The 27,628-nt window shown below is 36.7% G+C and overlaps 1 protein-coding gene across 2 annotated transcripts in view; it reads right to left on the reverse strand.

The window, feature by feature from the left end:
- Positions 1–27,628, reverse strand: part of Adgrb3 (adhesion G protein-coupled receptor B3) — a 707,858-nt gene that overhangs the window by 125,494 nt on the left and 554,736 nt on the right. For both annotated transcript variants that reach the window (XM_051153002.1, XM_051153001.1), the window contains exons 17-19: positions 17,762–17,888; positions 16,119–16,222; positions 11,969–12,071 (exon numbers count right to left, since the gene is read on the reverse strand). In XM_051153002.1, the coding sequence (XP_051008959.1) occupies positions 11,969–12,071; positions 16,119–16,222; positions 17,762–17,888 (334 nt within the window). The remainder of the gene's footprint in view (positions 1–11,968; positions 12,072–16,118; positions 16,223–17,761; positions 17,889–27,628) is intronic.

Here is a 27,628-nt window from a genome sequence, read left to right on the forward strand (position 1 = left end):
GACTGGTTCTGAGGGTAATGGCAAAACCATTACCATGTTTTAGTTAGGAAGAATGAAGTTTTCGAGAATAGTTTCTATGGGAAAACTGGATCTGATCTGTAGGTCACTGGCAAGTGAAACAGGAAAGGGATAGAGCAGAAGATGCCCCATGGCATAGTGTGTGTGTGTGTGTGTGTGTGTGTGTGTGTGTGTGTGTGTATGTGTGTGATGTGTAAAAGTTCGGAAGTGGAAAAAAGAGCTGCTTGCTAGGCAAAGTGCTAACTGACAGAAAAGTTTTGAAAGTGACTGTTGGTAATTGTGCTTAGTAAGTCCAAATCAGGAGTATGGCCACCACGCTGGTGACTTAGTGAACATAGCTACATTAAAACTGAGAGTATAGCCAGGAATCGTGTGAAAGAAAGGAAAAGTAAGGCTTTTGAGGTAATGAGGTGGGAGGATATGGGAGCCAAGACTTGTGGGAACTTGAGGACAGTGTTACAGGTTTTGGATTTCATGCTGACTGTAATGAGGCTTCATTTAGTCTGAGGGTTTTAAACAGGCGTCACAATCTGATTTACAATACTAAAAGAAGAATGCCAAGACTGGTTGTGGCAAACAGTTAAGTAACCGGACAAATGGCACAGAAGGTGGTAGAGCTTACAGCCTCTCAATGCAGGTCCCATTTCACCTGGAACCATTAGTCCTGCTGTCCTTGCCAGCCCAACCAAGCCTTCAGACCACTGCACCTAGGGCCTAGCACTGCAAAGTGGCCAGAGACCCTGGTTCAGTCCAGCCAAACCAGTCCTATGTATACAACCCATGGAAACAGCAAAGAGAATGTTCACTGCTTTTGAAAGCCACTAGCATTCAGGGAACTTGTTAGGTAGCAATCATTAGCAAGTACAGGTATACCTTTCACTGAAAGAAAGGATGCTTTCTGTGCAGCATAAAGGATTCTTTTCTAGCTTTATTTCACAGGTTGGAAAAGAGTCCCCATGAGAGCCTAATCAGTGATATAGTCACTATTATCCCCAACCAGCACAACAAAACAGAAATAAAAATCTATATGAAAAAGAGAACAAGAACTAATTTGTATGTTGCAAAAATAATAAACATCATTCTTATCCATTAGGAAAGAGCCCTTTAAAACACAAATAGAATCTAATTGCCAGAGGGAATTTTAAAGAAATACAAATCATATTCATTTGAAACTTCTGCAGTTCTGCTTATGTACAGATGCCGAGATGCATCATCACTAAAGACACTCCATGGAGACACAGAATACAATGTGAAGCCATTTTTTTTTTTGTCTGACACAGCACAGAGGGCATCTTGAGCATTAATGAATTATATCTCTATTTGTATTTCTACTGTTAACACTACCCACTTCCTCTTTACAAAACAGCTAAATCCTTAACTTTTGATTCAACCCAATAGCCTAGAAAAAAGCACACATATTTCAATGTGCTCATTTTTGAATTTCATGCATATTCAATTGTCCTGGTTAGGAACGGGCTGTAGCCCAGTCCTATGTCACCGCTTTCTTTAAGGAGTAGCATTCAAAAATGAACTGACTCATAGAAGTTCAAAACCAGACTCTATAATCTTCACATTCAATGGTACTTAGTCTTGTCCCTGATTATAGTTCCTTAGCGCTTACCCTTGCTGTAGCAATGTTTGTGATCTAATATACATAACAATATCCAACTTTAAGGACGAAGGATGGCTAGAGAGGCCAATCTGGACTCTGTTGGGGAACAAAGTGGCGATTAGCGGTGCTCTCCTTTTTGTTTCTAATATTAGTTTCCTGCCCAAATTGTCAGATGAGAGCTTTTCTCCAACACAAGACTTAATGCTTCATGCTCTACTTTAGGAAGTTTTCTTCTTCAAAGAAAGCAAGCTTTATTGCCTGACATATTGGGCATTTGTTAAGTACTTTCAGCTTCTTCCACTTATAAAACACCCTACTTGGTTCCGAGTGATTTGATTCAAGCTTTTGTATTTTATACACTGGCAACCAATAGTCACTACAAGTGAAGGAATCTGTGTTCAGGTGTTGCTCTAAAAAGGGAATTCAAAGTGGTTTTCACCCTTTTCATCTCTGCGGAAGCCTTTTCTTACATTGTCATTGGTGCCCCGTTCCAGTTCTGCAGGCTACGTGGGCTAGCTCTTAAGTAGATATTTCAGAACTTGAGGTCATTTTTACATAAAAAGGCCAGTTTAAATATAGGCTGGCCTGAACTTACACTGAAGTTCTTCTGTTTTCATGTACACCGTTACTTTTGGAAAATTCACATTGCCTACAGTTGGCAAACTGTGACTCCCCATCCGACCTAACCACATTCCCCTTCGGGAGAGTGTACAGTGAGAGCTGCTTGAGTGGAGTGCAGTAGATTCAGCAAAGACGGCCAAAGCCAACACAACCTAGGATGCTTACCAGGCATCTGCTTATACCAAAGTTCTCGAGCCTTGCATGTTGGTTCTGGACTGTGCGTGCAAAGGGTATTTGCTCTCTTACTCTTCACATCTTTTCAATCTTGAGTGAAAATGCCATTAGCATATCAGATCACTGAAAAGTCTGTTACAAATGACTAAGGTGAGTGTTAGAGTCCTTCGCTAGCCTGGGTTCAATCGCCAACACTGTAAACAGCCTTTAGTGTTTCTGTTACCTCGAGGGCCTTTCAGGTTCCTTGTAATCATATCAGATTCCTGTGGTTTTATGTAGCACACTGACATTTTACAGTGCATTAGAGATTGTAAGAAGTACCCATATTTCAGCATATCTTTACAAACACTAGCCAACCTTCATAGCCTGGACATAGGAAAAGGTTAAAACTATTATATATAGAAGTTTATTATATCTTTACTGGGTTGGGTGTTAACGGGACAGAAAATCCGACAATTTTCAGCCTCTTTAGAAAGGCTCTCAGAGAGCCACTCAAGTTCTCAATTGCATTTCAGATAAAAATCTGATTCAAGTCAAACATCTACCATCAACCCAGGGCCTTAAAAGTATCCGCTGAGTCTCTAGAGCTTAACTCAACTCTCTTATCTCATCAAAGAATGGCAAAAATATCAACAAAACTTAATTGGGCTGCAGTTATTAGAAGTCGGGCCTCCAGTGTTGAAGTAGCTTCAGTTTTGTCACTGTACCCCTCAGTCGTACGGCCATACTTCATTCATTCATGTGACATAATTCATTTCATGGCATGTATAAATAATATTATTCTTAGGAATTTTAAAGTCTAAAAGTAGAAAATCTTATCTCTAGAGAATTACAGTGGCTAGTGTTTATCAGCAAATAAAGTTATAAAACAGTGGTTCACAATCTTCTTAATGCTGTGACACTTTAATACAGTCCCTCATGTTGTGGTGACACTGCAACCATAAAATTATTTCATTGCTATTCCATGATTGTCATTTTGCTTCTGTTATGAATTGTAGTATAAATATCTGATATGCAGGATAACTGATATGCAACCCACACTAGAGTTTCAACTCACAGGTTGAGAAACTGCTGCTATAAAAGAAAGCGATTGTTCTAAATGTAGAGGGATGGTACAGATTGTGTGGCATGTTGAAGGAACATTAGTGAGAGAGTTCGGCAATGCCATTTTCTAAGGTGTGCTAGAAGTTTGTCAGGCAAAGAAAAGGAAATGCTGGATGGTCACAGTTCCTGTGACATGGATCCCTGTAGAAATGCACTTCTTATGGTCATGCTAGAAATCCAGTTCTTTGCCTTAGCAGCTGTGAGGGAAACAGTTATTTCATAATTCATCTCCACAGAAAGACTACCTTTTAATTTTCCACAAAGCTGACTGACATTCCAGAAAGAGGCCTGAGTGTGGTGGTGTTCACACTACTCCCTGTAGAGGAGCAAAGAAGAACTTTAGCAGATGACCAAATCAAGTGCTTGTTTTCCAATAAAATTAAGAACATTCTCATGGCAAGTGGAAGATGAATTGTTACAAATTAGAGGGCCAGGAGCAGAACACAGACTGGCAATAATAATCCAAATGAGAAGTTCTGAGGGCCAGGTCTAAAGTGGGATGCAGGGATAGAGCTGTGATTGCTGTAGTGGTTCTCAACCTTCCTGATGCTGTGACCCTTTAATCCAGTTCCTCCGTGTTGTGATGGCCCCCAACGATAAAATTATTTCATTGCTACTTCATAAATATAATTTTGATACTATTATGATTTTTAATGTAAATATCTGATATGCTGGTTATCTGATATGGGAACCCTATGAAAGGGTCATTTGACCTCCCAAAAGGTTGTGACCCACAGGTGGAGACCCATCGGCTCAGGGCAAGGAATTTCTGTACTGCACCACTTCCCGAGGACCAATGGACAGTTGGTAATCAGAGTAGACTTGACATTCTCAGCTGCTGTCTGACACAATGCCCTGACGTTTGCTGAACGAGGTCTCCCTCTTGGGTAGTTTTTCTCCGTCTTGATGCTGGGCTCCAGAAACACTCACTGAATGCCCAAACTGGCTTTCTTATCTTTCCATGTCTACTCCTGACATCGGTACAAGTTTAGTAACTCCTGTCTGTCAACCAATTCCACCTGCATCATCCTTGCTTGTCGTGAACCCGTCCTTTAGGTTGATCTTGTGTCCTATTTTCATGTGGTCCCTGGCTTTTTCTGAATAAAGTTGGACTTTTAAAACCAAGACATACACTTGGTTACAGTTAAAAAAAAAAAAGTATTTGAAATCCTATCGAGGGACAAAATAGTCCTTGAAAGCCAGGCATTGGCAAAATTAAGAAGTGAGCGAACTGATTGCTTTCTTAGTTTGAAAAATTTTAAGGAATTCCTAAGAACCTCAATAGAGGTAGCAGAAGGCCTCAAAATAGACTCAAATGGATTATACAGAAGGATTACATTTAAATCCTTCTATAAACACCAAAGCCAATCAACAAATTAGATTTTAATAAATCTAAATAAGAGGCTTTTGCTTCTTCCATTAGAGTCATATATATCTGAGAGATCATAAACACACATTTGGGAAATTATTGGCAGGCGTTGTCTTACAGGAAAAGTATTTTAAGTAGGTATGCTTTGAAAGGCTATAAAGATGATTTTACGACTTATCAAGGAAAAGATCCATATTTGTTAGGTGTTAGCATCTCTTTGACTAAAATCTAAGAACTAGATTTTCATCACAACATGCTGTCTGTCACTTGGAGCTGGAAGAAAACAGCTCCTGAGGAAATACAACATCGTTATCATATCATCTGAGATACTGTCCAGAGTAGGAAATGCTCATCCTTTGTGAAACTATTGCTACAAATGCAACAGACCCAAATGGTGGATTTCTGTAAATTCTTGTATGGGTTATCTGTTTGGGCCATATGACGAAGTAGCTGAACTAAGCATTGTTAAAAGGGAAAGACTTAGTCTAATTCCTACTTTTAGATGTTTCAATCTACAGTCCTTGGTTCTATGAATCTGAGATATGGTATCCTGCCTGCAGATGCATAACAATGGTGAGGCTGTTCACTTGAATGCAGGCCAGAAGGAGAGCAGCAAACTAACGGAATGTGTATGAAAAGATGCATCACCCAACATAAAACACCACTGACCCATTTTCTTCATTTCAGACCCATGTTTCATAGTTCTAGTAATTTTCAAAAGTCTATTCAGATTATTTTAAACCAGTCAGCAGGTTAGAACACTCATTAAATTGTAGCCCTTATAATCTAATTATCCCTACGAATGCAATCAAACACAAGCAGAGGAAAGTTTTACCAACCTTTTATGTGTTTTAAATCCACTCAGGTTAGCACTTAAAATTAACCATCAGAATTTATTCATGTAATAAATACGTGTCATATGCTGACAATACATGTACTACATACTGGCAATAGACTTAGGGATGAGTATAACTACGTCTTAACCCCAGAGGTGTGTAGTGAGGCTCAAAACAAGTAACAGAGCACAGGGGGATAGGTAAGCACCAATGATAAATGTATCCAAATATAGAAATATACCCAGTACATATGCACACAACCTTGATCAAGTCTTCTGGAGCAATGGCTAGCATGAAGTACTGCATGGAGCAAGAAACCATCAAGTGACTATGGTGAGATAAAAGCAGTGTGGTGTTACAGGTGTGATGAAATAAAACCCAACAAAATAAAGTGAGAATGGAGTGGTCAGTAGAATCATGTTAATATTAAGGCAGGTTTATAAGTTGTAGAACTCTTAAGTAAAATTTATTTCTGAGATCTGGTACATCAGTGAAGAAAAATTAGTGAATAGAAACTTTGATTAAATATATTCCGTTCCCTTCATATGGTCACGTTTTGAATAATCACTTCTGAAGATAATTCATAAGGGCATGGGTCAGATTGAATTCTACTTCTGTGAGTTGAGCTACGGAGTAGAGTGGGTTAAGTGATGCTACAATGCAGCAGCTGTATCTGACAGAGACAGGGCTATGTTTGAGAACTGAGGATTCAACAGGCATAGGCAGAATATGTACTGGCCTTGTATCAGGGTGACAGAGATAGTGAAGATGATTTCCAAAGCTCTAGCATATATAGTTGGTTAGAGATTACCCAAAAGGCACTCAACGTTTAGAAGTGTGTCAATGTGGAATGAGGACACAGAATGACGCTAGTAGAGAATAGGAAATTCCACAAGAGGAAATATGAAGCCCCAAAATAGAACACATTCAGAGGTACATTTGGCATTGTTCATCATCTCCAGCGTAGTCACTGCAGACACTCAAGGAATGTGTACCAAACGCTGGGCTCTGGGGTCAAAATGTCACAGGTACTGGCTCTTGAAACCTTGCCAAGAAACTATGGAATAAGGCTATGGACCAATTTCCATATCGTATAACCAGAAGTGGAACATTTAGAATACTTAGGCTTTCCTCCTGAAGATGCCTTTAACTACCTGCATCCTAGAGAGAGACTGGTCCCTCCCAGCAAAGGATGCAGAAAAACAAAACTCAAGGACCAGGAATCTGTTCCATGTGCCTCTCAGGGGGTACAGAATGGAAGCTGTGAGGCACACATAGCCAGCTTTCCTGGAAGCTGAAAACACATAGGCAGTCACAGGCCCATCGTTTAGGTGAATGTGTGAATAAGCTGTGTCTTTGGTCAAAGAAAGTCTTAGGCTAATTAGGAAAAAGAGAGAGGGCTTGACACAATTTAAGATATCTGAATGGAGGACTACAATTTTAAAAGATATAGGTACGACCAATGAAAAACTTCTTCCATTGCCCATATCTTTCTAACTTGGTCAATCTTTATTAAATGTTCCCTTAAAAACTACATAATTAAAATATGTCAAGTGGACTGCAGAGATGGCTTGGCTGTGAAAGGCAAATCTCATAACCAAAATTCATCATGGTTAGAAAAATAAAATAAGTACACAATAAAGAGAGGCAACTTTGTAGAGTTTAAGTGTTATGAGACAGCAATTTTCTGTTTCTTTTACAGTTTTTCATAAAAGACATAGCTAATTACACACTCCAATACTATATATATTAAACATTCATGAGATCAAACTGCCTAAATATTATTGAGCAGATAACATACATACCACGTAGTTTACAAGTTTCCCTTTATCAGCCAATGAAGACTTTTCATTAAATTCTAGTCTTCTAAGACTAAAGCTATTGCATAATTTTTCCCTCATGTATTTAAGTAGTTTTCAAAACTTTATACTTTTGTACTGGATAGAATGGCCTAAGCTTATTTTATCATATTTTGGTATTTTCCCTATGATACAATAGTTTAATCTTTAATCAAGTAGGGGTCCAGTAATGTACAAGTCATAAGGATCAACTGGCATTGTTTTCAAAAAGTCCATACTTCTGAGGTGGCAGCTACACTCCCTTCCAATCTAGTTTTATCTATAGATAACCAACACACAATTCTCTACCAAACTCAATGCAAAAGATTGGCCTCAACTGAGATATTCGTTTTTGGGTAACTGTTATACAATAATACGCTCTCTTTGGTAAAAATACAGATATTCAGTATATATGAAATAATAAACACCATTAGTCATTTCTTACTTTTGATTTTTTTTGTTTGTTTTTGAGATAAGATTTAAGAATCCCTGGCTATCCTAGAACTCCATAAGTCTAACAGGTTGCTCTCTAGCTCACAGAGGTTCCCCTTTGCCTCCTGAGCACTGTAATGAAAGGTGTGAACCACCATGTGCTCTGTACTTCTATCAGTTAAATAAATTATATTTAACTTTCCACTGAGACATGTATCCTGGACCTCTTAGAGAAAGGGCCAAAGCCTTATGCCCAACCATTCTGTACTAGACATTGGGTTAGGTGTATTTCTGACTGAGTCTTGTTGACTGAAGGCCACAGAACTCTTCTACAGAAGAGCATTATATCCACTTTCAGAGGATATTTCATACAGAGTATTGACAAAGTATCCAAAACCACAAAACACATGAGCTCTGCCTGAGTCTCCAGAACAAGTTTTGTTACTGATTTGTTAACAAGCCTTGATCCAACAACTATCTGTTGTAGGTATGTCATTTAATTATAACCTAGTAGTGATGTTGAGGATGAGAAGCTATCTAGAACTATCTCTGAGTATACTGAAATTCTTGGTTGCTTGTGATTACTCAACCACTACTACCATATAACAAATTGAATTATTTTGAATAGTATAAATATTTTTGTCCAATTTTCCTTCCTTCAGTTGAGTTCTATGAAATCTTTGAAATGATAAAGCATATGGGAGACTTTTGGAACAAAACAAAATTATATTTGGGGAAATTTTAGTAATTAAGTAAACCATTTCATTAGTTTGCCTGTATCTTAAATGTTCCTTGTTGCAAATTAACAGCATCAAAATTAATCCACAAAACTACGCAATTACACGTGCTTACTTTATGGTATAAACCTATGGCCAGTAAATCTGAGTGAAATATGAATATCCTGCTTGAGGTTTTAAAATGCATAAAGAGATCAAAAGACAAAGCTTCTTCATGAGAAAAGCTCAAAATATAATGAAGCAAGTTATAATTAAATTTTACAACAATATTTTAAGAGGAGAGATAAGATGGTGCATTTGATTCCGTATTTTACTGCCAGCCATTGAATCTACAGTTTAAATATTGAGTATATTCACTATTTAAACAGTGGATTATTTTGGCTTGTTTCTTCCCCAATTCAAAAGCAAGCAGAGAGCACAGCATGATAATCAGGTCAATTATATTTTAGCAGATAGTCAGGAAAGACTACACTTCAACACTTCAGCATGATTCTGGACAGCAGCAGCAAATGCCAGTTTTCACACAAAGTAGACAAGACAGTAGTACCAAATAATTTGCTCATCAAGAGTCTTCTCATATGTTTCCATTTTTCAAGTGGTGAATACTAAAACACTAGTCAAAACTTGTCAGGAAAGTCAGACGTAGGAATCTGACCATTACAACTTGTCTATAGTAGCTAAGAAATCCTACATACAACTCACACAAAACACAGTTGGTCACCAATCAATATTTTTACTTTTAACATTTTACTTCCTTGGAGCTTATATGGATTATATCTACATAAATTATACATCTTCATCTTGTTTATGGAAAGGTGGGTATAAACATTCACATGTCAAACACATATAAAATCAAATATGACCCATTTAATTAAATTCAAGTCTCACACATAATTGCTGCCCCTTAGGAAATCTGTTATTGCTGAGAATGACTTAGAATAAAATTTTATTTTTTCCATTTTTATCTCCTCTTCACTCTAATATGAATTGTCTTAAGCTTGTAAGAACAACAATGCCAAACCAATAACACAAAATTAATGTAGAATAAGAGAACACCACATAATCACCACCACCTACTATCCACGCCTCCCACGAGCATCAATAACTAACAGCAAAAATTAGCATAGTCAATCTGGAACAAGCCCACTATGGTTCCACATGAAATCTATTCTGTAGTTAGTTTCCTGGGGAGAAACCATACCACATTAAACTTTTCTTTAGTTTTTAATAAGCACACACCAGCCACTTCTCACAATCAGAAATGAGAAGGAAAACAAGACTTGTCTCATCTTGCTACAGACATTGAAAATATTTGGAAATATCAAAAAGATATGTTTATTTATAAAACAAGGATACTAAAAGCTTGCAAAGGCCAAAGTGAACAACACATAAGAAGTTTTTTGTTTGTTTTTTGAAGATTCTAGTTTCTGGATATTGCTAACATTTGGATATACACAATCACCACCTGGCTGTCATTAGTCATGTGACACCACTGAACTATTGAAATGCAGGTAGTAATGAACATTGTAACAAGTTTTATTCCCCTAGGTGTGCTAGTAGTTCCATGTTCCACCACATGAGATAGCTTTAAAAGCACAGTCTCTGATGAACCTCACTGTTCACCATAGTCCAGAGAGAGGCATAACCCTAGAATTTAGAGTGTAAAAGTGATGGGCAGTAAGCGTTTTATACAAAATTCTTTAAAGGAGGCTCAACCAAACTTTAGCTTTATTTGCTTTTCCTGGCTCCTGCTTTAAAGGGAAGGGCTTCTTTTGCATGGGGAAGTTCAAAGACAGTCAGCTAAAGGACTGCTAGTGGGAACTAAGTGAGCAGAGATGACCAGAAGCCCTGCACATGGGGAGGATTAGAACGAAGACCCAGGATGGGAGTTCACGTCCTCCCTCTTTCCTTCTCTCTGTTTCCTTCTCCTTCACTTCTTCCAACTATTCTGTCTTTCTCAGCTGAGCATCATGGTCATCTTTATCTTTTCAACTGCAGGTACCTCTGTGTCTTCTTTCCTCTTCCCATCTCTAATTGGTTTTTGCTCTTCTCTGGTCCTTCCTCTCTGTCTGTTTTCTATTTTGCTATCTACTTCTTTTTTTTTTTTTAAGTTTTACATTAATTGTCTTAAAATGGCCATGTGCTTTATTTTAATAAATTTCTCACTCTTTTGTCTCTTTATTAAGGAAAAGAAACAAGAAATGATGTATTGAAAATATTCAAGAACATGAAAGTAGTTTTTAGTTTTATAGGTTAATGGGATAATGTTTTGGTTTGTCTTCAGGGTCAGTGGCTTCCCCTTGGGTCTTTTGGCCTAGAGCAATGGGCCTCAAAGAGGAAGATGTACCTCTAAGGTCCTATCTAGACGCAGAATAGGAATTGTGAATCCAATCAAAGTACCCATAGTCTTTATCGATGCTATGAATATCTATTGAAAAAGCTTCTAAAAAGAGCATTTGAGTTTCTAATTTTAACTATTGATTTTGGTGTTTAAACTAATAATTTTAAAAGGAAATTACTACTAAAACATTGAGGCCTGGGTAAAGTAATATGAGGCTGGGTTTCCTGAAATATCATAGAGAACAGTTAAGTAAAGATAGTCATTTATGGAAGGCAGTAAGGGCATTTAACAAAAAATATATTGTTCAATTCCTAAAAATGGGAGATGTAGTTCCACAACCTAATAAAAAGTGGTTATATGCTTAAATAACTGCAAAATTGCTTAACTATCAAAAAGCTTTCAGCAAAGAAAACACTCCGAAAGGCCTAAACATAGATGTAGATAGATCCTGTGATTAGTGTGTATAAACCCTTTGGGATATAGGTTTTGAGTGATGTGATTGTAATTCATTGATATAGTCATTTCAGTAACTGGTATGTTCATAAAGTAGACTTAAACACAGACACTATATTTGATTCTGGTTGAACACACTACACAATTGGGACAGTCAATAAAAATATGTGTTGTTGGTGTCTCAAGCCTTTGAAGACATACAGATTTGAATAATACTTAACACACATTCTGATTATTATACCGTCTACACCACTACAGATGTAAACCAATGGGATTCGTAATAAGAAGTACATTAATTCAGAAACAAATGTGACAAGTAAAAAAAATCATATATTTCAAAACAAATATTAAGGACAAATACTTAGGCAAACCAATAACCAACTATATGCCAAAACAAATGCACAAACATAGTGAGAGTGGGTAACAGTCATACCTTATTGTGTGTCTGAGTCTGTCCAACGAGGATGAGGATATTGGATGAGATGATGGAGAGGCAGAAGTTAATCAGGATTATGGACCTCTCAGAGCGGATGTACCTAGTCACAGAGAGAAAGAAATATGACAAATTTCATATTGTGTAATTAGTAATATTAACTGTGAAAAGAACCCCTGACCCCAGACTTTATATAAAGAAACAGAGAGCCATTTCTTCATAAATCTTTTTCTTAGGTTCCCAATTTTAGAGTACATAGCATGTGTAAGAAACCTTTAAACTTATTTTTTTTCTATAATATGTCATGAGTGACAGAATGTAAGTTGTACATATGTGAGAACAATGCATTATTTTGTCTAGATAAATAAAATTTCTTGGAAATACTTCAATTATTGTAATATGTTCTTATGCATGTACAAATATATTTCCAATATCTACATTGACCAGTAGAAACACAGGCCCAACAGTAAAGCTTCCCCAAGATTTTGAGGCAACTCTCCTGTATACTAGAAGGATGTGAAGCCATGAACATCAGTAGCCTCTCAAGCCTCTCTTTTTTTTTTTTTTTTAATGTAGCTAGGCTGGTTCTTATGTCCTTGGGTATCACTTTCAAAAAAGAAAAAAGCAGCAAAAGTATTTAGAAATAAAAATGAACACACTCCTTAAATGATCATTCACCATTAGACTGGGACATCCTCAGTGACTGCCATGTTTTAGTCAGAAAAAAATGTGCATATATAATCTATTATATAATTATAAAGTGCACTAAGAATGTAAGTAACACCAAAAAAAAAAAAAAAAAAAAAACCCAAAAAAAAAAACAAAAACAAAAACCTGTTCAGAATCAAGTGTTCCACCAGCTATTTACCCTGAAAGGGTAGCAGCTATTTTCCTAACTGTACCCTGTGGTAATCACTGAATGACAATAACTGTAAGAGAACCTTGTACTTGCTGTGTGTTTCATCCAGTTCCATTTGTATAATAACATTTCTCATTCCAAAGCACAGGCATAGGATTTTCTGTACAATGGTAGATGGAGCAACCACAGATCTGGAAGTACTTTTTAAAAGCTATAATCTCACAAAGTTCTTTCTCTCTCCCTACTTTGTCATTGGATAGTATGCAGGCAGCAACCCCGTTCTCAAAAAAAAAATTGAATCAAAATAATAAAAAGAAAACCAGGAACACCAAAACACAAAATTAGGTTTGATAATGTTAGAGAATTACTCTTCACAAATAAACCCAAATTGGACGAAGTTAGGCTGACAGCACAAAATGGGCTTTAAGTCTTGTTGGACCTTTCTCATGCATTCTGAATGGCTAACTATGATAAAACACACACTGGGGTACTAAAGGTATCAACGAATATTATGTTGTTCCCTTTTAAGGATGGAGGCTATAAATTTTTTCTGATTTTAATGGTTTCCATGGTAGTACAAATACACATCTTGAAACTATCAAAAAGCACTTCAGTGACATTTTCTGCTTATAAATAGAAAAAAAAAATCACAGAGTAATAAAAGACCAACTGGCTGCACTGCGCACTGTTGAGATGTTTTCTTTTCTCAGCAATACTGAGTCATATTGTTGTTTTAAATACTGCTAAGAAATGTCACTACTTTCAACATTGTCATACGACATTCTATATTCTAAAGAAAAAATGTGGACTCTTTATGTTGATAAGTTGGCTGAAAGGACATGCTAAGTTGCTTCTTGATGTAACAGTGCATTTCTCCCAGTTGTATGGGTGGATGGAAAGAAAACAGCTGCCTGTATTGTTACTGTCATAATCATCATCATCATAATGATAAACATTATCATAATTACCAATAGTGTTAATAGCAAAGATAGTAATATCTCTAAGATTTGAGCCTAAGAGTATTACACATGCAAGATGAGCAGTGCCACTGAGCCATGCTTCCAGCCCTGTAAAAATTTTAAAGAATACTTTTTAATAACTACATCAATCATCTATACACTTCAAAATAGCATGAGATTTATAATTTACATGCTAATACATTTTAGAAATCACTATAAACATATTAATCCTAAATTTTTTTATTAGAGAAGAAGGCAGGAGGATCCCAACAAATGATGCATTCCAAATCAAATTGTTTTCATGTGTATTTGATGTTTATAAAGTACATTGAATGAATCATTGTATAAGATCCACTTAGAAATTCATGAGTCTTGACACTTCTTTCAAGTTGTAATTATTATTTCAATTTTTCCTTAGATAGATGATGAATTGATGACCACTTAATTCTCAGGAATCTAGGTTTGTGCTGTTTCTTGGTGGTCGCTTTGGTAATTCTCAACTTCAGGATAAGTTTGGATAGATTCTTTAATGATTCTCAGAAATTCCTAGAATTCTGTTGTAGTAAATGACTATGCTGCATTTTCTGAACTTTAGAAAGCCTCATGTGGATCATCAAATATATCATATACTCACATATATTCTAGGTGTGTGTGTGCATACATGTGTGCCTGTGAGTGAGTGAGTGAGTGTGTGTGTGTGTGTGTGTATGTGTGTGTGGAGAGAGAGAGAGAGAGAGAGAGAGAGAGAGAGAGAGAGAGAGAGAGAGAGAGAGAGAAAGACAGAGAGAGAGACAGAGAGAGAGAGAGACAGAGAGAGAGAGAGAGACAGAGAGAGAGAGACAGACAGACAGAGAGAGACAGAGACAGAGACAGAGGATGAGAGGATTCAACAGAAGGTGGAATTTGTACCTGAACAGAAACTGCTGAAAATGGAATTCACTTCTAAAGGATCCAATGGGTATGAATTATAATGTTATCATGATTACCTAGTATCTTAGCCAATCCCTTCATTAACAAAAAGGACATGTCTTTCATGCTCTTTGAGAAATTGTAGTCTTCCAAGCATGTCAAATCATTCTTATAAATCAACAGCCTAGTCAAATCTGGAACATACATTTCTGTTGTCCACAATGTTATATTTGCATCAGGCATTTTTCATATTTCTTCTCCTACAGAATCAGCATGGCTACTCTAAAAGTGTTTCCCTGGTGGACAATACTACTGTAATGTACCTGGGCCAAAATGTACACACATTTTTTTTTTTTGCACAAAGCATAAAACAATATATTTGACAATTTAAATGTCTTTCACAATTCATTCTTCCTTACAAATGAGCAAAAGCCATAATGGACAGTAATCTTTTATTTAAATGCCAATGTTAATCTAAATAAATATCTCTTTTACTAAATAGCAATTGATTTTTAATTTTTCTGCTGATACCATAAAACCCTAAGTAAATATAAAGGTTTTTGAGGTAAATAGATCAACTTTTGCAGTTATATCAAATATTTTGCAAAACAGATCATATATTCAGGAAACACTAGGCAATTATCTGCATACTAATGGGATATTGCATTCTTGACCACTTTAACAATGACAATGGTTATAAAATCCATTAAATAGTTTGGCCATATGGTACATATAAATCGTCAATGCATGAGTAGACATACTAAATCTCACAGGCCCAATTCTTAGTTGTATACTAAGAAGTGCCAAAGAAATTACCTAGAAAAATATTTAATTTCCATGGACTATTAAATAATTACAATTTAAAATATGGGAGAAAAAATTCAATCATTTCCCTCTCATATTTTTATGATGTCCTTCTTTCAAATTTGTCAAAATTTGACTCATGACAAACACTGAAGTAAGTGACCTTTTGTAGAGCACTTTGGAAATTTGTTAATTCTTTTAACCTCAGAGAAGGCTTTACTCATTGTACAGAACATACTGAAAGAATGTTTGGTATTTGAGAACTTGATATCTATTCCTGTAGAGAGAACGCTGAGTTCTGAGGTTCAGTGACAACCAATATAAACAGTATCCACACAGAGAAGAAACGAGGCATAAGAGAGTTGTGTTTATATGTAAAGAACTTGTCCAAGTCTATAGTCATATGAGTTAGAAGAAAAGTATACACACAGTTTTGTTTATTTATTTTAACTATAGGCAAATATGGCTCATTTTCTCCAGTTCTATCACAAATGTTCTAATTCTGTTATAACAATGCTCCTTTCCGTATGTGATGAAGATAGTAGATGTTCATTACAACCATGGCTTTAACTCAGAGGAACTGAGTTCCCCATCTCAAGTCTACCCCCTAATTACATACCTCCATAATGCTGCATAGACAACAGCTAGAGTGATCAAGGCCAGGCAGGAGAGGCCGCTGCCTACTATTAGGGTAACTGAAGGGGTGCCAGAGGATTCCATGACCTTTAAATTAGGGGAAAAAGAAAAGAAAGAGAAATGTTAGGTGGCTAATAGTAAGTTCTAGACTCAGAGCAACTAGGCAATCACTCAGGGATAGCATAAATAGTTGTTATAGTTACCAGATAATTACCCCACAGAACACTCGGTTCACACTCTCTTCAGCTCTAACATGACTAATTCTAGCTCTCTCTTCTCTCACACTGTGAAGCAATAGAGTCCTTAAGGTTGAAAATGCTTGAGTCCAGCCCATTACTTCAAGTTTTCTAAAAGATCCCAAACTACAACTTGGTTATCATTCACAGTTGAAATTTTCTTGAGTGAGATCTGAAGCAGCACAGTTTTTTATTTTCACCATATGATTCTTGGTAAGATTTATTTTGCTGCTTCCATTTATAAATAATTATGTTATCCAAATGTGGCACACAGTTACTGAAAAAAAATGGAAACTTTCTGACTTTTGACAACTTTGTTCTGAGTCAAGCATTCTCCCATTAAAATTTACTTGCTTGGTTTCCTATTATACAGAAGAAAATAGAATGCTATACTTAAGACCTTCAAATATATTTTTCTTATGAGCAAAGTATGTGGAGATAATTTGCATAGTATCAGTCCCTAAAACCATGACCTTGAAAAATAAGCTTATACCTTTAAAAACGTATATAAATAGTACAAACATCCACTGATCCAAATGGCTCTTCAGACAGTAGCATGGCCATAACTAATGAAATCAGATGCTTTTCATAAAATTTATAGTAGAAGTTTGAAGCAATATACTGTAAAATTAAGTGTGTCACAAAATCTGTATCAAATCATTAGATATATGTTATCATCAAGTGAGTAAAAGGAGTGATACTTTTTAGGCCAGGTTTGGTCTGAAAGTCATATTTGTCATAATATTTACTTGTTATTACTTCAATTTTCTCAAAATACATTTGGTGAGAACATTATTTTTCTTTTGGACTGTTCTGTACAGTTCTCTCTTTCAGAAATGATTTCTCCTTTTTTCGCAAGAATTCACATGCTTTTAAGGAATGATTTTACTGTTCCAAACAACCATGTCTCCATGAAAACTTAATTTGATTTAAAAATACATATGTATCCAAGGACACCCTCAGAAAACCTGTACTGAAAATATCCAATGCAGCTATGCAATGTGTTCAGCTCTGGTGTCTGGGGTCTTCATTCCACTCCTAACAGCATTGTCACAAATTCCCCCAGAACAGCCTTCCAGCTTTAAAATAAACGTTGAGTTGGCAATTATTTTTATTTGAAAGTTTGCAGAATATTAGCAATATCAGAGTACATCTTTAAAACTATACTGCAGAAACGCCAACTTATAAGACATAAAATTGAGTAGAATTTAGTTATTGAACACCAACTAGAATTCATTTCCCCCCAAGCTACTGTATTTGAGGAGAACCCGATTTTGCCACCCTGCAACCTTTTCTATTTCCCCCGTTTGAAAATGCAGTTCCCTGGAGAAACACTCGACACAACGTCCCTGCCTTTGCATTAAAGCCGTGTTTTCCCTTTGTTACTTACTATTTCTCTAGGTTGCTGAGCCAAAATGGCGAAGGTAGAGAGCCGATCACATAAGCATTTCGTATGGGATGCATCGGTAAGCACAGTTTTACATCCCTGGGTGGACCACGTTCCCAAAGATTCGTTCCTGCAAAGGGGGTGGAGGGGAGATCGGGATAAATACGCCTGACAGCCAAGTCCGTAAAGAAGAAAATGCAGTTTAATTGAGAGAATCGCCTACTGTAATTCCCGTACAGGAAAAAAATCTACTTGTTGTTGAACAGGACGTAATTTAGATGCATCTCCAGTAATGCAAAGCGAGAGTGGGGAAAAAGCAAGCAGGCAGTGGTGCGGCGTGCAGGGAGCTGTCCAGCGCCGGAGGTGCTGAAATCAGGACTAGCTCTGTCCAGCCCTCTGCGAGGAACAGCGGCGGCGGCAGCAGCAGCAGCAGCGGCAGCCACCGAGCGTTGGCAGACACTTGCTATGCTCATCGGGTCGTTTCAAACACCCAGAGTGTAAAGAGGCTTTTCATATTTTCATACCAGCTCTGATTCCAGGCTCGTGGTTTGGACCGTAAATGCTGCCTTTTAAAATGCGGGTTTCTCTGAAAAGCCTGCCTAAAAGGTTACATAGCTTGGGGTTGGGTGATAGGATCTTCTCTGCTGCTGGTAAGGGATTTTTCTTCCCTTTAGAATTAGCTGCCGTGAAAATTTCACCCTGGAAACGGGAAGAGGCATCAGCTGGTTCCGACTCTCACTGCCTTTGCCTGGTATCCAGGGGAGGGTGGGCTTCAGATGTAAGCTTCCCACTCCACACTTCACTTAGTCCAATGCTCTTCTAAAGCCCTGAATATTTCTTGCCCCCAACTGCCTCTTTGTCCAGGCGCAGGAACATTAAGCTAACCTAAAGTCCGCTGAATATTGAGAATAAACCCACCCCAAAGTCCAGCAGGATGGGGGAGGGGATCTGGTTCAATTTTCTCTTTGGTGTAGCCATTTAAAATGCTAAAGCATATGGTTTCTTTCCCACCCCAGCAGAACAATAAAAATGGTATCAACCTACGTCTTGTTAGTAGAGCTGGTGGCGATGGGGGGGGGGAACCCTGTCACCCCCCTAGCTGAACTACTCTACAGAAAGAGAAAAAAAGGGGGGAGCTGCAAAGCTCAACCAATCAACTTTATTATCATCACACGTGCTCTGTCTAGAATGCACCAATTGTCACCTCCCCTCCCCCAGGCATGGAAACTCTCCAGCTAGAAAACCTGTATGTATGAGTGTATTTAAACATTTTAGCCAAGTTACTATATGTGTTAAAAATGGCTCTGAAATTCGAAGGATGAAAACCCACATGGCTTAGTGTTAGTTTCTATGTACTTTTAGATTTCTTAATGCCTTAGGGCATGGGGTTAAACGTGCATATAGTCCACTTCAGATCAATGCGGTTTTCTCTGACACTGGACTTCCAACTTAAACTACAGAGTACTGTGTACCCCATCCCTTTTGGGTGTCCATAAGCAGCATCTTTTTAATATTCACGAGTTGATATCAAGAAAGAACACTATATTTGGGAACCATTAAGTAAAACTCATGCCCAATTTTAATGAAAAATCTCAGATTGCTGGACACTTCAAAAATTTGTAAGTCTTCTACAAGCATTACAAATTATCTTTTAAATCTAAACCTAGGTTTATTTCTAGATAACTGTTTCAAATTGTAATTCTACCTAGTCATAGGCATGTAGCAAACAACTTATGTCATTAGCTGTCTGTCTCTTTTTTTGTGTGACAAACAATCAAGGCCAAATGAAAAACATTTATCTCAGGTGGCCAAAGTGTAAAGGAAAAAGATATACTTAAACACCTGATATGTTTAAAACACACACACACACACAACAGCGGCATTATTTATTCTGGTTGACAGGCTTTCTTTAATACAATAACTGTTCTCTCAAGATGGCGTCTAAGTACTTCTGACTTCAATATGATGAATTTATGTCCAATAAATGAATTCAGTATCTTAACAAGGAAAAGAGCTTTACTTGAGAGCAAGTTATGTATTTATACACATGTAATGAGAGTTCATTACTCAAGGTATTAGCATCTCATATATATATATGCTTTCATATATATTTTTTTTCAGATATAAACTCTAGATTCATTACAGTGTTGCTAGACTCTGAAGATCATGCAAATCTTACAAGACATCTTTAGAAAAGTGGGTCAATTTGCTTTATTCTGTGCAGTGATTGCATGGCTGACCTTCCCTAGCCCCAGGCACAAGTGAGAAGTAACTATCTCTGGTTTCTAAGAGATAACCTTTCACTCTTCCCTGGCTCCTTTCAACATGAGATGCTCCATGACTTCTCAATGTGTATCCTCTTGAAACTATATTACCTTTGTCCTGTCTCTAAAATAGCACCCCTATAATGATTCTGTCTTATTCACAATAATGTATGAAATACTACATATGGACTAACATGTATTAATTCTGGCAAGACACCAGAATTTGGAATATATAGTAGAAGAGATGATCTAAAATGCTCCCGAGAAGCTGACGATTTCCACATCTGCTTACTATTAAAAGTTGAGTTATAAAGGAGTGAATTCATCCTGATGCTAAAATACATATTATTTCATAAAACATCCTGCCATATTATAACCAAAAATTCCTTTATTTTTGCAGCCTCCTACATAGGTCAAGCTGGCACTAAACTCCCTATGTAGCTGAGGATGACCTTGAACTTCTGATACATACGCCTCTACTTACTTGGTGGTGGGATAACAGGCATGTGCCATCATTCACAATTTATATAGTGCTGTTGATTGAACTCAGGGCTTTGTGTATGCTTTGTAAACATACAGAGCTACATCTCCAGCCCCATAGTTGGTGTTTCAATTATTAGCATATCTCTAACTGTTACTATAAACCTTTTGGTATGTATTGCCTGTATTTTCAGACTTTCCAAAGCTTATTCTCACAGCACAGCAATCTTAAAAAGCATGGTACACATGTCTGATTGATTTCAAGGGTATCTGTAAAGCAAACTGCTAAGTAAGTGGTTGAGTTAATGTAAAGTAAAACAGCTGTCCTATGCTGCATAGTGAATGTTTTTTTTTTTAAATACATGTTCACTGTTCTTGCCATCACACTATTCCTGTGTCATAATTTTGCATGCTACAGTAAAAAGTGTAACTGTATTTTTTTTATTTATGAGGCTTAGGTTATCATTCACAAAGCAAACATTAGACACAGTGAAATGTATATACAGAGATATAATAAGAATAACATACTAATGATATCAAAAGTATATGCAATGATGAAATGGGCATCCACATAATACTGAAAACCATACATTGCCTTTTCACAATGTCTTTTTCTTTTTACATTTTGCCGTTTCCCCCAAATAGTCTTTAAACATAGCCATGCTTGCAAAAATTCTTCACAACCAGTGAATTCTTTGTTGGCTACACCTACATTCATCAGTGCTAGCTATTAGCTGTCACCTGCACATGTCTTTCTTCCTATTATTAGGCTGGCTAAAAGAAGGAGAAGGATTTAAAAGCGCACCAAAATGCAACAGAGTAGAAGAATGAAGATTCAAATTGTGTTTATGTTATAACTTAATATTTATTTGAAGTCTTTATCCAATTCTCTAAGCATTTACCTAGATAATTTTTGGACCTGAGTACTTGTGGCAAATTTTAAATTCATTTTTGAACACAATATAACATTTGTATATATCCTCTATTGCTTAAAATTACAAATAACTAAACCAAAGGGGAATTTATCTGAAGATTCTAACAAAAATTTGCTTAGTTAAAAAAAAGCAAAATTTGTAGTGATACATTTCAAAACTGTTTAGAGTATTATGGATTTAAATCTATGAAAAATCAATACAAGCAGATATCGTGCTTTATTCTTCCACAAATCAGCCATGCTTTTTCATATATCTCAAGATATATGAAAGTTTTTAACATAATGAATTCAAATTTAGGAAGTTCATTGACAGTATATTGAGCCTATTTACTTGAAAACCAAAAAGTACAAGAGTAACTTTTTATACAGTTTCTTATTACACTCCCTTCAGAGGAAGAATTTTATTATAGTCTCTGCATTTTGGGACCCTGTAAATGCTAAGACTTTGCTATCTGTAGTAACTGATACTTTGTCATAACAGGATGAACTATAAAATCAGAGTTTTGCTACAAGCTACCTGAGTGACAATTTGGAACACTGGTTTTTCAACCTTTGATATTCATTCAGACTACATAGAGAGCTTTAAGAATTGGCAGTGGGTGGACCTTGAGCATGATTATTCAGCAACACTGGTCAATCCTGAGCACTTAGATTTATGGATATATATGTGTGTGTAATATATATATCCAAGAATTCTCAATGCTTTGCTGACCTTTAGTGTTTACAGTTAACATATTAGCTGATCAATTCATCTCACTTTTCTTGTTCATGAGGTTAACCCCTGCTATGCCGCATTAGAATTCTTGGTGCTTTTGAAATTTTCATCTTGTTTTGAATTCCTGATTTGCTGCTTTTAACTTAGTGGAGGCTTAATGAAAAATGTTGCATCAAGTGTGTAATTTTTGGCAACTTTATAGAAGCCTTTTAATGCTGGTAGTGTGTCTCAGCTCTAACACACTTGCTGTCTTTCAGCACAAAACAGAGGAGTATAAAATCTGAGGGGTATCAGTGTCTCTTAATAGAGACATCTATTTACCTCTGGCTTCAGTCATCATTTAATGATAATATCTGAAAGCTTCAACATCTCTCTAATACTCTTTTTCATTCCAATAGGGAGACTAGCATCAATACATGTTAACTGAATGAGTTTCAAAGGCTGGATGAGGGAGAAGACATATAAAAATAAATAAATATAACTTTTAAAAAGAAAATTGTAGGAATGACTAACAGTAACCTTAGAATATGTTTTCTGCATTATTAAGTCAACAAATTATTCCAGAAAATAAAAGTCAGCTCTACCCTCAAGGTCTAAGCCACCCTTATCTCTTACTTGACTCAATCTCCTTCCTGGTTTATTGTTTCCATTTCTGCTTCCTCTCTCAAGTCCAACCAAAGAGAGAAGACAGAAAGATTCTAGTGTCAAAAATGACAAATTATGTCACTCAATAAAAAATTCTGTCCATTTTTTATTTGTCATTTTTGCCCTCTAGTTTACAATATGGAGTTCTTACCAATGGTCTGCAACCCTAGCAATATTTTACTCCCAGTGTCTCTCGGCCACGTTTTTTAAAACATTCACTTTTGCATATCTTTTCCTACTACAATGAGCTCCTTGTTGGCTCATATTGGCATGCTGTGCTTGCTGCCTATTCCCTCCGTTCAGAATGTACTTTTCAGTTGTAAATACACTGTTTCCTAACAGCCTTCATTTCATCCTATCTGTGTTGTGGTCAGTAACTGGCCAGCATAAGGTAGTAACTCTCTATCCAGAGTTGGTTAAAAATGTGTATAAATGTGTATAAATTTACATCAAGAGGAGGGATTTGTTCTCTCACCTCTTAAGGACAGCACAACTTATGACTCTGATTGGGCAATAGTGAAAGTGCTGTGTGATTTCTGAGACCTTTCCTCAAGAGGGCTAACAGTTTCTTTTGTGGTTGTCTTAAACTGGTATCGTGATGTCCAATAGCCCAGGCTAGCTTTACTGAGGCTGAGAGATAGCCACCATCTAGTAGGCATGTGTGCAAAGCTATATGAACTCATGTGTCCCCATGATGACCCACAAGATCGAGCCTTGTGAATCACATCAGATGAGCAGAGCTTAACCCAATATTTGAAGCAGAGAATCATGATAAAGAGTTGTTGTAAGCCACTGACACTTGACGGAGTCTGTTCGACAGTAGTGGGAGAAGCACTCAGTTTTCTTGAGATCTATTTTGCTCTTAACTCAGAGTTGTGTTTCCCATATGCACATCACATCTGATTTTCATATGAACACAACTCGTACTGTGCTTCACACACAATGACATTTATTCACAAATTGAACCCTGTATCAAACACTTCACTTGGTATCATTTTCCAACACCTCAGATGAGCATTAGAATTTTAAGATGTAATGTTATTTCACAGTATCAGTTATAGTATAATGTAAATATAATGCACTAGGAACCCAAGAATCCTTGTGTGCCTTAACTTTGCTTTATTGTAATGATTCGGCACTAGATTCACAATTATGCAAAATTTTGGTGTTTTAAAGGTGGTTTTGGTTGTCTTTGTTCACTAGACTAAACATTTTATGTTTATTTCTGTATTCTTATCCTAAAATGGCCATTGATATGCACATGGCAGCTGCTTAATGGATATTTGTTGAGTGAATACTTAGTAGATTCTGGACATTTTTTACTTAATTCATTTATTCATTCATTAAATAAATATTTATTCTGCAGACTGTGGGCTAAGTTATTTTGGGGTGCTACATTTCCACTTTGCCCTTTGACATCTTAGAGCTCAATAGAAATTTTCTTTCAGGTGCACTGTCACTGCCTTTTTGTCATAAAATACACATAAAACAAAAAATATGTCACTCTTGATATAGCCCAACATCACTCACAAGAATGGTGGCACCAATTTTACTGCCAGTGACATATTTTTTTTTTTTTTGTTACTGTTTTAAACTCAAAATAATGAGAGTAGAAAGGAGTGTGGCATAGCACTCAGGAAGATAGGTTATAAATATGTATAAGTACTTCAACATGATTTATTAATAATTAAAGGTTAAAATATGCTAGCTGTCATAATTAATTATGCAATAAGCAAATAATAATAATAATAATCCTATCAATGAAAATAACAGCTAACATTTATTGAGTATCTACCCAGTATTAGGTACTCTAACCGATATGTAAAAGCATTTTTAAAAATTTCTTGTATTGAAAATAGACTCTTTTCTCATAAAATATATCACAACTAGAGTTTCCCCTTTCTCTGCTCCTCCCACTTTCTCCCCATCATCCCTCTTCTCCTGACGCATACATCCTTTCTGTCTCTCATCAGAAAACAACAGGTTTCAAAGAGATATGAGCCCAATATGACAACATGGAACATAATAAGATGAACCAAAAGCTATAATATCAAAGTTGGACACCACAACCAACAGGAGGATAAAGAGTCCTAAGAGCAGGTCCAAGATTCGGAATCCTCACATAATATATATTCAGAGAACCTGGTGCAGATGTAGGCCACATGCTTGCTGCTTTGGTCGGTTAGAGCTCATATCAGTGGTGGCAGGTTAGAGCTCGTATCAGTGGTGGCACATGCCTTTAATCACAGCACTCAGGAGGTAGAGGCAGGCAGATCTTTGTGTTTGAGACTAGCGTGATCTATAGAGTGAGTTCCAGAACAGCCAGGGCTACCTGGAAAAACCCTGTCTCAAAAACCAATAAATAAATAAATAAATAAAATGAAAACTGAGTGGTATGTGGTGACGGATGATGCCTATAGTTGCAGCTATATTCAAAGCTGCAGGTAGAGGATCATTTGAGTTTACAAATTTGAGAATAAACTTGGCAACAGCATAGTGAGACTCCCATTTCATCTCAAAGCTTAGGGGCAAAAATGGTATTTTGATTTTGCTACACGAAACACTGAGAAAAAAATGGAGTTCCTGCCTTCATCTAGGATCTGAAGACATCAGAGACAACAGAGTCTAGAGTTAAAAGTTGTTTGAATCTCTCAACTAGTTAATATGCATACAAGAGGCCTGGTTTGCCTATCTTTGGTGCTATTGTTTTGTTTTGAAAAGAAATAAATGGAGTCAAGAGATTGTGACTTTCCTAGGGACATCCAGCTGATAAAGAGCTGTGCCAGGATTTGAGGCCAAGGCTGTCTACTCCCCAACAGTTCCCCCCTCCTCTCTCCTGTCAGTATGAGGTAGACATACTGAGAGAGCACAGCCAAAGTTAGAAACACAGGGAGACTATTCCAAAGGGAGAAAAAATATTGGGAACTAAAATCCTGTAGCATATATACACACACACACACACACACACACACACACACACACACACACACACACACACACAACACATACACATAACACACACAACACACACACACACACACACACACATATCTATGGAGGATTTCATGAACAAGTGAGCAGTCAAAGGTCATATTATAGACTTAAAAGATGTAGTCTGAGAGTGATTAGTGTGAGCATGGAGGAGGCTACCGAGATCACTGAGAGAACAGTTTTAGTAGAGAGGTCAGACAGAAATTAAATTGCTGGAAGTTACAAAAAGACCTGTAGGATATCAAAGAGTTCAGCAACAAAAGAAAAAAGACTGCAAACAAGTCAGGTATCCCAAAATGAAAAACTTGTGAAATAAGCTTTTCCTTTCTGATGGTGTCTTATTTACTTTTCTGTTGCTGTGCTAAAACAGCATGGCCAAAGGCAGCTCATAAAACAAAGAGTTTATTTGGCCTTTAGAGTCCAGGGGATGAGAGCCCATGACCACAAAGGAGGCATGGCAGCAGGGGACAGGCATGGCAGCAAGGGGCAGGCAGGGCAGCAGGAGCAGGAAGTTTATAGATCATACCCTCAAGTGAGAGCACAAGCACAGAGGGCACTGGAAGAGAAGTGAGGATTTAAACTATCAAACCCTCCTGCAATGATCCATTTCCCGCAGCAAGGCTGTAGCTCCAGTAACTTCCCCAAACAGAGATACCAACTGGGATGTAAAAACACCCAAGTTTATGGAGGATATATTCTCATTTAAGCCACCAGAGGTAGGTAACAATATCCTAATACCTCAAGATACAAACTAAATTGTCACCAAGAAAACAACACCACCAAAAACAGAATGCTGCAAGGATGAGAAAGAACTTTCCAATTTGAGTCAGAGTCATGGTGACAATGGTAATGTTTAAAAAGAGAGAGAAAAAGTTATCTTCTATTGGAACTAGGATGGGAAATATATATATATTTTTACAATAAGATAGTAGAAAATCCAATAAGAAAGTTTCACCTTCTCATTTTTCATAGAATTTTCTGAAGCTTGTATAGCTCACTTTACAAAGCACAATTTGGACCATGGAGGAAAAAAAAAAAAAACCAAGAAAAATAATTTGCAAGTCGAAGTGTTAATGACATTGAAAATGTTAGTAGATTTCAGCTAACTGAATTTTGAGTGGCATGACTAATGAACGACAAAATACATTGTATTTCTATATACAACTAGAGCTAGCAAGACTTTCAAAGTTGTTCTTGAGTGTTAGTGTGGGCAGGAACAGGCAGTAAATTATTTTATTTATTTTCAAAGAGTTTTAAAATGCTTGGACATTGAGTGTTAGTTAATCTCAAAATCACAAAACAATTCACTCTATTTGGATTTATTTCCCTCAAAAAAGCTGTTTATCTGGGCTGGTAACCAATTTTCAGCCTGACATAATTTGCAACAGCTGAGATCTACAACCCTGAAAAAGCAGAATTATTGAAATAAAATAGAGCACATTTAAACATATGTCACTTTCCCCACTACTTAATAATCTGGACAAAAAGCCAGTCCTGGGTATGAGTAGACCATTGTAAAATAGTAACAGAGTGCATCCAAGGTCCCGCTAACTTAATATCAGCTCGCTTATTTCCCGATCCTAATGGCTTTCACTTCATATGCTTTTTGGAAAGGACTAATCCCAACTTTAATACACATAGAAAAAAGAGTAGAAATAATTTTGAAAAGACATACATATTGGTTGCCTCTGGGTACCAAGTTACAAGTATTACTATTTTTTTGTTACTTTGTACTTTTCAGGCTTTTCTGTTTATCACACATAGCTATATTATCATTATCATCAGACACTCTTGAAATTCAAAAAAGGAAAAAAAGAAAAAGGGCCAAGACAAAATCAGGT

The sequence above is a fragment of the Acomys russatus genome, chromosome 11, assembly GCF_903995435.1.
Source record: "Acomys russatus chromosome 11, mAcoRus1.1, whole genome shotgun sequence".
Taxonomy (NCBI): domain Eukaryota; kingdom Metazoa; phylum Chordata; class Mammalia; order Rodentia; family Muridae; genus Acomys; species Acomys russatus.